At 35.2% G+C, this 12,266-nt stretch overlaps 1 protein-coding gene across 1 annotated transcript; it reads left to right on the forward strand.

Moving 5' to 3' along the window:
* The first annotated feature begins 1,272 nt into the window (after positions 1–1,272).
* LOC127946755 (peroxisomal multifunctional enzyme type 2-like) lies at positions 1,273–5,451 on the forward strand. Its single transcript, XM_052543503.1, has 3 exons — positions 1,273–1,349; positions 4,475–4,561; positions 4,642–5,451. Exons 2-3 carry the CDS (start codon positions 4,523–4,525, stop codon positions 4,879–4,881), a joined length of 279 nt encoding a protein of 92 aa, XP_052399463.1. The 5' UTR covers positions 1,273–1,349; positions 4,475–4,522; the 3' UTR covers positions 4,882–5,451.
* The last annotated feature ends 6,815 nt before the right edge of the window (positions 5,452–12,266 follow it).

Here is a 12,266-nt window from a genome sequence, read left to right on the forward strand (position 1 = left end):
CCTCATCCTCTGCTTCTGTTTTATATGGGGTCCCTCAGGGGTCCATCTTGGGTCCTATGCTTTTTATCCTGTATATGCTCCCACTGGGTGACATCATAAGGAAGCATAACATCTCTTTTCATCTCTATACAGATGATTTACAGGTGTACTTGCCTCTAAAATCTAGGGACTCCATACAATCTCTTCTGGACTGTCTCCAAGACATTAAAACTTGGATGGTTAATAACTTTCTCCAGTTAAACAGTGACAAGAAAGAAGTGATTGTTTTTGGTTCTCCCAAGGCAAGATGCACTGTGGTACAACATTTAGGTAACGTCACTCCATTTATCAAACCCTATGCTAGAAATGTAGGTGTCATTCTTTACTCAGAACTCTGCCTTGACAAACAGATTAGTTCTGTTGTTAAAAATAGTTTTTACCAGCTCAGAATGAAATTATCTTTTAACGATCTTGAGACAGTTAGCCATGCCTTTATTACATCACAGCACAATCATCACTTAGACGTCTGCAGTTAGTACAAAACGCAGCAGCGCGTCTAGGAGGCGCGAGCACATCACCCCCGTTTTGGCATCTTTGCATTGGCTCCCAGTTCCTTTTAGGATTGAGTTTAAAGTTTTATTGTTTGTTTTTAAGGCACTTAATGGGCTGGCCCCGACCTATATCAACGACCTTGTACAACCATACTCGGTTCAAAGGTCACTGAGATCCTCAAACAAAGGGCTCCTGCTTGTGCCGCGCTCACGGCTTAAACAGAGAGGTGACAGAGCCTTTGCAGTTGCTGCCCCACGTTTGTGGAACCAGCTCCCCCAGGATATTAGATCTGCCCCCTCCATTGCTGCATTCAAATCCAGGTTAAAAACACATTTTTATTCCTTGGCTTTCCTTGTTCCCTAACCTGGTACCTCTGTTTGTTTTCTGTATTGTGTGACCTGATACTGAAGGCTTATTTTTGCGCTGTGTGTAAATGTGCTTTATAAATTAAAATTACTTACTAGTGACATCAGCATCATCCACACACCTGCTAGTGACATCATGCTCCTCTTCACCTGCTAGTGACTTGTCTGCTTTGTGATAAGCAAATTTTGCTAGCTTCTACTAAGTTTAAGCTTTTGTTACCTTCTCAGCCAGGGTTTTAACCAACATTATACATATAATCGTTCACATACTTCTCAGTGTGCTTTTTTTTGTTGTTGCTGAATTTAATGCTTAGATTTTAGGGGGAAAATTTAAGTCAGAATTTTTTTATAAAAATCGAACTCTTTACTTTTACTTAGGATCTGCAATATCGTTTCAGATTCTGAACACATCAGAAATCACCAACCCCTCCTGACATATCTTTCCAGTTTGGGGTAGGTATGTTGCAACAATATAACATAAATAACAATAAAATATAATTAATTGAAGCATATATGACATATTGGGGTAACTGTTTTTTCTTGTAATAGAACACTATAGAACTACATTCACTATAGAATAGTAACATCATTTGTTGGTAAATTTTTCATGCCTATTTTTTTCCTAGCAAAAAATTAATGTATATCCCAAAGTAGAATTCAACAACTTTAGCTGTGATCTCTTTGTTTGTTGATTGTTGTAAGTTTGTAGAAAATAAGCAAAACATTGTTAAAGTACTACAAGGTTGGGGATTTCAAAACTTGACCAATACATATTTAAGTCAAATTGATTTTCAAGTCCACCACAGTGCAGTATATGGTTGTGTATAAAGACATTTTCAAATTTATTTTAATTATATAATGCATTTTATCTACTAAATTTGTACATTTTGGGGAAAGTAAATAAAAAAAGTACAGAGATTAAGAATGTTTATATTCCAGTTCATGTGTGCATTAAAAAAAAACATCCAGCTTTCACTTTTGTTATTAAAAACATTCTTTGAATGATTGAGCAAACGATTAGGAATGACACAGAATAATCATCATACATTTTGTTACTGCACAACAGATGCATTTTTGCAAAGTTATTAAACGACACATTTTATGTCAAATAAGAATATTATAAAACTGCTTCATTGTAGGCTCATTTGGAGCATATCAGAGGTGTCAAGTAACGAAGTACAAATACTTCGTTACTGTACTTAAGTAGAAATTTGGGGTATCTATACTTTACTTGAGTAATTATTTTTCAGACAACTTTTTACTTCTACTCCTTACATTTTCAGGCAAGTATCTGTACTTTCTACTCCTTACATTTTAAAAATAGCTTCGTTACTGCTATTTCATTTCGGCTTGTTTTCATTCCGGCTTGTCATCATTCAAAAAATAAAAAAAAACCTATTCAGATAAATCGCGCCATCCGGATGGAGTGAATTTGATTGTGGTTGGATGAGAAGTATAAACATATACCATTCCCACACCCTATTGGTCTGTACGCGATCCATCGCACCTGCACATGACACAAATCACATCACAGTCCAGCCAGGACATAGACAGTTTTGGGTTCGTTTATCAAAAATTATTCTTTTAAAGTAGGGTTGGGTATGGAACCGGTATCCGATCGCCTCAGAGTCAGTCCGCTTAAATTTCACATGAAACCAGCGTCAGACCGGTCTCCTCCCGTCTTTGAGCGCGCTCTTCAATCCACAGAGGCGCAGAGCGCGAACGGAGCAGCGCATGCGCACTTAAACAAACGGAGGACACAAGGTATGTGTTTATCGATAGATTGTTAGAATATCTGTATCTGTGAAGTTCTTTGTCATAAATACAGTTTACAAAAGGTCACGAGGTAGCAGTCGGTTTCTCGTCTGTAAAGTTTTCGCTCATCAAACCACAGCCGTTTCCTCCAGCGAAAATCTAGCCCTTAGGCTAACACATATGAACGAACACATACTTTAATTACACTTACTTAAATATACTTAAGTATATTATACATACACTACTTTAGAAAAATGTTTTTTTGAGGAGGTGGGGTAGTGTACAATAGGCCCCTGTGGTGCGGCCTAAGCTTTTGTTCTTAATGGCATTTTTTCCCCTTACATTACTTTTACTTTTATACTTTAAGTATTTTTTTAAACCAGTACTTTTACACTTTTACTTGAGTAAAAAGCTTGAGTTGATACTTCAACTTCTACAAAAGTCTTTTTAAACCCTAGTATCTATACTTCTACTTGAGTAATGAATGCCAGTACTTTTGACACCACTGAGCATAGTTCAGGTAAATCATTACGAAAATCACTACGTCACCGAGAATCTCAGAAAGCGAATATTTCAGAACACCGGGCTCGGGCTTGCGCTCCGGTTTGCGAGGTAAACGAGCGGTCATGTGATGTGTTTCGATTAGCGCGAGAAAGATGCGAAAATGGATGCTGAGTAGCAAGGTGTAACGGAGTCTTGCCCTCTGGCGATTATGTTTTGGTTGCACCAGCAACTAAAGCAAAGTCTGAAGTGTGGAAAAGTTTTGTTTATGGGCTTTTAAAAAGCTGTCAATCAAAATGTACTTGTCGGGCTCAGGCCGAAACCTGCCCGATTACAGCTCTAACCGGTACGCTAAAAGCACGTTCTGGGCGCACGGAGAGGTGGCGGTGAGTAGGCTACCGGTGCGTACCGGCCCACTTAAAGCACTGTTACCTACTAAGAAATAGTAACTAGTTACAGTTACTAGTTACTTAATTAAAAAGGTAACTAAATTACTTTGTTGATCACTTACACCAAAAAGTAATGTATTACTGTTAAAAGTAGCTTTTTAGTTACTTTTTTAAAGAACTTTCTTTACACTCTTTAACAGGAAGATTAAAATATATTCATTAATATGCAGAGTCAACCAATGGGGTGAGTTTGTGGGCGGGACTATCCGTTTGACCGACCAATAACAGATCAGTCTGGAGACACAGAATTACAGACTTGTGTTTGAAGCTGTATCTTGAGCTGATCCTCAGGGTTCGAGTCTCGCATCCTGCACGGCCTGTGTTCGTTCTGAAGCAGTACGCCGCTAACCACGTGTCCAGATACAAGGCCATCAAGACTTTAACGACTGGGAATTAAACATGTTTACTGCATGATGAAGTCTGTTAGAATGAGCCTCAAAACAATAAATGAGCCACTTATATTTATATGATATGGTTTAGTTTAGCAATTTCACACCAGCAGCACTGTTTCACAGCCGAGAAACACACAGCGGTGATTCATTACTGAATGAATTTACAGCTTTGAACGAATCAAGTGAGTCAGTGATTCAGTGACTCGTTCATTACGGAATCATTTCTGAGTGATTTAATGACTCACTCGCTGCCACCTACTGGCGCAGTTTCATATTTAAAGTATCATTTCAATATTATTTATAATTGTTATTATTTATGCAAAGGTTAATATAAAAATGTGTTTGTAAAGATTCATTCTGTAATGTCTATTCAATGCTTTTCTCATTTATCACAATAATAGTGATGTGTATTCTCAGTCCAAATTGATTGCACATCATCTAATTAATGAATTTCTGTTAATAACCCTGATCTGTGCTTCAGGTGCATTTCGTGAAGCCGGTGTATCCGGGACAGTCTCTGCAGACGGAGATGTGGAAGGAAAGGAACATGATTCACATCCAGTGCAAGGTGACGAAGCGTTCGGTGTGTGTGTGTGTGTGTGTTTAGTCCTTCAGTGTGTGTTCAGCGCTGATCTGTTCTGGCTCTAGGTGAAGGAGAGCGGAGACGTGGTGCTGTCTGGAGCGTATATAGATCTGCAGACGGATGTGTCATACATCTCTGAGATAGCACGCAGGATCAGAGACGGCGGTCAGGAGCTGGTGAAGAAGGTCAACGCTGTGTTCGGATGGAGATCAGCAAAGACGACAGAACCATTCGAGAGTGGAGTGAACCAGACACTGCAGAATATCATTCATTCTCTTCACACAAGCAAAGATATCTTAGCCTGACTACGTCAGACTTCCTACTTCCGCTCAATTTCATTTCGCTTCTGTACTTCTGTCTACGAAGCAAAGTGAAGTAGCAGAGTCTGGTATTACCAGGGCTGCGTTCAGCCCCGACAAAACGTTGCACAACGTTTTTTAAACAGAAACGGTGATGCGTTGAACTCACTGTTCTGATGACGCAAGAGTTGAAACTATGGCAGCTGAGAAGGCATTCTTTGTGTTCTTTGTGAAGAATTTTCGGAGCCTGATGAAGTCGGTATAAATATGTGTTTAATGCTACAAAATATGCCCGATGTTACAGTTACTGCACTATAGCCTGTCCCAAAGGGATTGCTGAAGCTGAAATGGAAGCACACATCTTACCTAATTCAGACTAAAACACATATGTTTAGCTTCACATACTGACTTTATTTGTAGTTCGTACGGTTTTAATACCCTGTATTTTCTTATTTTTACGAAAAGCACTTAATTACCATTGTTTATTTCTATACCAAATGTCATACACTTACAATGTAGCTAAAAATATAAACAACTACATCATGTTGATATCCTATATTTTTACAATAAAACTTATGACAAACATGTCTTCTAATATCCTCAGTTGTTGCGTATACCAAGCTGCAATGAACACATTTGTACATTATTTTCCTTGAAGCCATTGTGCGAGTTCACTTTAATACCGCGTGCTTTATATACATGCTGCTGCTGATTGGACTGCAGTTCTGACACGCCCACCAAACAAGAGAAAACGCATCTCAAACATAGACAGTAAAAGAAATGGACACAGCGACCCCATTGGAACTCAATTGAGACAAGTGAAGCCCATTTTTAGCCTTTTTTAGCACTTCCGTTTCTGACGCGCAGACTCAAACGAAGCTTGACGACGTCAGCAACCTGTCTGACAGATGTAAATCTTCTAGTAGCTGTGCGTGCTAACTGCCATCGTTAATCTTGCAGAGACGGCGAGCTTGAGCGGGGAGTTCTTTGTCGTGAGTGAGCAGGAGTAAGTATTCTGATTAATTATTTTGTATAGTATTTTAAAATGTAACGCCAGTACGCCATATTAAGTTAATTGCCTGCGAGCTTCTCCACCTGTCTGTACGGTAATGCGACAGAGAGTCGAGTGGTTATGACGCAATGGTTAGCCTATTTTTTACAAAAACTGTTTATATATTGTCGCGTATCTTCAGAAATAAATAATGGACAAACGGAGTCTTTAAACGCCTCAGATGTTAAGTTATTCGCTGTTAAAGTGACGCCAAAATGAATGGGAGTCAATGGGAATGCTAACGCAAGTGAAGTTCTGCTAAAGGATGGCAGCCCCCACCCGACTTCAACTTCCGGTCGAGTTCCTTGCCCCCTGATCTCAAACCCCGTTTTCAGGAAACATGACGTTCAACCTGGAAACCGTAGCAAAATGTTGCGCACAGTTTTGAACTTGAACATGCCCCAGGCTAAAGATATCTGCCAAAGGGGCCAGGAATATAATTAACTATTAAGAGAATATATTTTTCTTACCACATTTGCAGATATTTTTGCAACAAAATAGTTTTTTTCTGTCCTATCACACAGTCTCATGTGTTTTATGATGCACATTTAAGTGTTTCTATCGTCGTTTATGTGCATGTTTTCTTACCAGATATGAAATGTATCCTACTTTGTTGAATGAATACGTTTTTTATGCACATTTTTCGAATTTGTGTTAGTTTCCATCAGGTGTTTCTTATTCATTTATTTTTATTTGATATCCCAAAACGTGCATAAAAATTGGTGGATGGAAACATTGTAAGACTGCAAACAATCCTCTTACTCGGTGTTTGTGTCTTGTGTTCGTGTATAAATACCTGAACATTCTTGAAACAAGATGCATTTACTGTACAAGTAACATCATTTTTTTTTTTTTTTTTTAAATGATCAAAATGTTGTTAGTTTTGGCTTAAAACGAGCAGAAATATCTGCCAATGAGGAAAGAAAAATAATCTTGTTTATAGCCTTTGAATTCAGATTCTTTTTCTTACATCATTGGTAAATATTTTTGCATGTTTTAAGCAAAAACTTACACAATATGGTTTTGTTGTTGTTGTTGTTTTAAGTCATTTTACTTGTACAGTAAATTCATCCTGATTCAAGAATGTTTAGATATTTATGTTAATGCTGTCAAACGGTTAATTACATTCAAAATAAGTTTTTGTTTATGTGCGTTTACCGTGTATATTTATTATGCATATATAAATGCACACACATGTATGTATACATTTAAGAAAAATTTTGTTTATATACTATTTATAAATAATATGAATATACATATATATGCATGTAAATATTTTAAAATATATACAGGCATGTGTGTGTATTTATATATGCATAATAAATATACATGGTATACACATAAACAAAAACTTCAGACATTTCTAATAAAGTTGATGCTAATGCTAATACTGCACTCATGTTTATAATAAAAGATGACATAATCACTCATTTAAAAAAACTTTTGAACCCAGCAAAGAAATAATGGATGTTGCATTAAGTAATTTATTTTCTCATTACACACAGTCAAGTATATTACAGATCTCTTCATACTCGATATAAAATTAGATTCATTGGCGTATATATTCATATTTGAGAGGTTAAAGGACAGAGAGCATGATCACTATACAGCGGATTCCTCACTGCTTCCTCACATCAGCAATAGTCTGGGGAAGAAACAATGATTACACTCTGTATAGTGCTAATATATGAACATCATGAAACCAAGACATTTGCAGGAGATGCATAATGACCTCAGATATTAATTTTTATTATATACTCAATATATTAATTTTTAGATCTTTATTGGTTAATTCTTAAAACGGGGGAAATTCTGCCAAACGTGAAAACTATTGTTTTTCTTAACCGCTGACAGATATTTGTTCTTGTTTTAAACACAAACTCATTTATATTTCAGTAAATGCTTCTGGATTTAAGGATGTTCAGATATTTGATCTGGAAAACAAGAGGAAGAGCATCATTCTCTGCGGTGAAGAAGAACACCATGACCTTCATCAAATTAAAATCTCTCGTGTTTGTGTCCGAGTCGAACGGTGGCAGGTAAAAGAAAAGAGTAAAAAATAAACCCTGTCCCGGACAAAACAACACACACAGTCTGACACTGATAATCACAGAGAGTTCTACATATCATCTGATTGTTATGTTTTGCTACATTTTTATATATTTTTTTAAATCGAGGAATCAGGGTTTTAAATGTTTTCATTTATGGTTAATAATCTCTGCTGCTGCTGTTACACTCACAGTCACGAACAGCTTGAATCATCTGGACTTTTTGAGTCAAATATTTTGGCAAAATGATTTAGCATTTTTATTTTATATTATTTCTTAACATATCAGACAATATCTGCCTTCATTTTGCATGCATCTTGTTTATTCTGGCTTATAAACTTTTTTTTGCTCTTTTTGTTGTGTTTTTTTTATCGTCATTTGTAAGTTGCTTTGGATAAAATCGTCTGCTAAATGAATAAATGCAAATTTATCAAATTATGGCTTCATTTCCTTACATGAATATCTAAATATTCAACTCAAATAAACACTTGTATGATGCAGTATTAGAAGTAGAATTTAATTTGGGGTCCTGAAATACCCTGAACACTGCACAGAGGTTAAGGTGACCATTGCTACAAAAATAAAATAAAATAATTTAATCTCATCCTATTTTGTTTTAATTTTCCCTTACTAAATTATACAGTTACTGATGCTATGGACTGTGGGATTACTAACAGGCTATTAACAAATATCTGTCTCTAAACCTCTTTTCTCTTTACTTGATCTAGACAAGTACATGATAGAATCAAATGTTTTGTAAATCCGCTCGAAAGGCCTGATCTCAAATTATTCGCGAAACGCGCTTCGAGTCCCGATCTGAATCAAAGCAAACTCCGAAGCCCCGATCAAATGATTCGCGAAACGCGCTTTGGAGTCCCGATCTGAATCAAATGTTTTGCGATCTTGCTCAGAAGCCCAGATCAAATGATTCGTGAAACGCGCTTTGGAGTCCCGATCTGAATCAAAGCGAACTCCGAAGCCCAGATCAAATGATTCGTGAAACTTTGGAGTAGCGATCTGAATCAAATGTTTTGCCAACTTGCTCCGAAGCCCCGATCAAATGATTCGCGAAAAGCGCTTCGGAGTCCCAATCTGAATCAAATGTTTTGCGATCTCGCTCCGAAGCCCCGATCAAATGATTCGCCAAACGCACTTCGGAGTCCCTATCTGAATCAAAGCGAACTCCGAAGCCCCGATCAAATGATTCGCGAAACGCGCATCGGAGTCCCGATCTGAATCAAATGTTTTGCGAACTCGCTCCGATCAAATGATTCTCGGAGTCCCGATCTGAATCAAATGTTTTGCAAATCCGCTCTGAGCAGACCTGTGTCTGATGCTTGGACGCAGACGCGCCTTTACTGCTACGGTTGAGTACAGCACACCAAGAGCCGACATCAGTCCAGAATTTCTTTGCTGGGACGGTTGCGCTGAACCCTCTTTTGAGTAAGTATTGATTTATTGCAACATTCACAGCATTGGTTTTTAAATCATCTTGTATATTAATGATTGTAAGTCGTTGTTTGATAGGAACATGTTCACTCGTGGATAATGGTTTTAGTGCTAGCTTCTAGCTAGCTGTGCATTAGCTGTTTGCTTTGGTTCAGACAACAGGCCGCCTGTTTGAATGCCAAAAAGTGAGGGCTAATCTGCTAATATTAGCTACTGTCTATTAGCTTGAAACCATCCAGCATTGATTGAACATCACCGCTAATTTTACACAGTTTAACAACAAAACAAAAGGCTAAGTAAACATTACTACCCAAGTTACCCTTTTCATGTTGGTTTTGAGCGCTATGCAGCACAGCTAACGGTTAACCAGGAAAACGGTTTTAAAACAGTATTGTTTATCGAGCGTTTTGGAGGAATACAGCATCTCCTGCAGCGGGGAGTCATGCAGGAGTGTATTAGCATCAATATATTAATCTCAGTAGTATTTGTTTTTAAATGTGATTTTTGATTCAAAATGCAGCAGAGGTTAATTACTAGTGTGCTTTGAGTCAAAGTTTTAAATTTAAACATGAATTTACAAAAATATAAATTAAATATCAATTTTGTAAAATAGATATCAATTTTAAAACAATTGTAAAAAATGAAGAACCTTAAAAGTCTTAGTCTCTTGAATTATACAGTATATTGATTTACCTCCTTAAGGTGAATTAGCTCATTATCAGGTAAGTTAAAGTTGGAATCAGCGTATGGAGTCACTAAATTACAGCCAATATTTTAAAAGTTGTTGAGATGCAAGATAAGACACAAGAATGATTCAAGAATGTTTATTCATATATATATATATATATATATATATATATATATATATATATATATATATATATATATATATATATATATATATATATATATATATATATGTCATTTTTGCAACAACAGCACCAAAGTGAAACCCCTTCTCCATCAGTTGCTGCATGGATAGAATGACTGTAGGCTTCAACTCTAGAGAAAAGGAAGAGCGAGAGACCTAGAGAGATAAATAAGAAACATTTGTTTAACATTCAACTGGAATATATATATATATATATATATATATATATATATATATATATATATATATATATACAGATATATATATATATATATATATATATATATATATATATACAGATATATATATATATACAGATATACAGTACAGACCAAAAGTCTGGAAGCATTACTATTGTTAATGTTTTTGAAAGAAGTTTCTTCTGCTCATCAAGCCTGCATTTATTTGATCAAAAATACAGAAAAAAATTTATATTGTGATATATACTTACAATTTAAAATAATTATATTTTAAATTATAATTTCTGTGATGCAAAGCTGAATTTTTAGGATCATTATCACATGATCCTTTAGAAATCATTCTAATATGATAATTCATTATCAAAGTTGGAAACAGTTCTGCTGCTTAATATTTTTTCAGAACATGTGATACTTTTTTAGGATACTTTGATGAATAAAAAGTAAAAAAAAAAAAATATATATATATATATATATATAAATTTATACATTTATTTATATTTTTGTTTTTAAAATATAAATATTTTGTAATAACAATATACACTACTGGTCAGTAATTTGGGGTCAGTAAGTTTTTTTTTTCTTTTTTTTTTTAAATAAAATCAATACTTTTATTCAGCAAGCATGTGTTAAATTGATAAAAAGTGATAGTAAAGAAAATATATTATAAGAATATATATTATTAGAATTTTTTTTTATTTTGAATACATGCAGTTCTTTTTAACCTTTTGTTACATGTTACATGTGACGAAGGCTAGAGTAATGATGCTGAAAATTCAGCTTTGCATCAAAGGAATTTTTTTTTTTTAAAAAGTATATTCAAATAGAAAACTATTGTTTTAAGTTGTAATAATATTTCACAATATTACTGTTTTTTTTTTTGTTTTTTTTTTGTATTTTTGATCAAATAAATGCAGGCTTGATGAGCAGAAGAAACTTCTTTCAAAAACATTAAAAATAGTAATGTTTCCAAACTTTTGGTCTGTACTGTATATATCGAAAGTGAAAGTCCTTGCAGCATTTGGTGCATCTCTTCAATCCGGGCAGTGATCTCCCTTTTTGGATTGTTCTATGTATCTTGAAAAAGAGAGAGCCTACTTGTTAGAATATTTTGAGATCATGAAAATATCCCTAGTGCCTTTTCTAATCATCTGTCCTACAATGAGCCTAACCAAATCCATAAAATCCCTTCATATTGGCCATGCAGAACATGACAGAAACTAACACATGATATCAATGGACTGTGTGTGGAGTAGACCTGCAGATTAGGCCAAATTGTAACAAGCTATTAAAATTGCCAAATGCCTCATTCATCATTGAAAAGCAATGCCAAAACAACAGGCTAACACATACTGCAACTATTCAGTCAGTGCAGTTTAATTATGAAAGATATTTTGTACATAAATATGGTAAAACAACGACTATTAAGCCAGTATTCACACTAATACATTAAGCTGCAGGTAAATCTTACAAACCTTACATCAACCATGCTCTTGTCATCTGATAAGTTTAATTAATGTGCAGGCTAGATTCACTTATAATACTTCGTCATTAAAACTCAACAATGATTTATGAAATCATGGCAATGAATTAAGGTCGTAATAATTAATAAAACTAGCTCACAAATTCTTAATTTGGTGGGAATTAATTATGAATTCAAAGTTATCAGTTCTCATCGTTGTTTTACAACTTTGAAGTTACAAACAAAATTATATACATTCTGAGACATGAACTGAAATGAATAGTGAATTTTATTAACATTAAAACTTCCTCAT

Source organism: Carassius gibelio, chromosome A25 (assembly GCF_023724105.1).
Source record: "Carassius gibelio isolate Cgi1373 ecotype wild population from Czech Republic chromosome A25, carGib1.2-hapl.c, whole genome shotgun sequence".
NCBI classification, from domain to species: Eukaryota; Metazoa; Chordata; class Actinopteri; order Cypriniformes; family Cyprinidae; genus Carassius; species Carassius gibelio.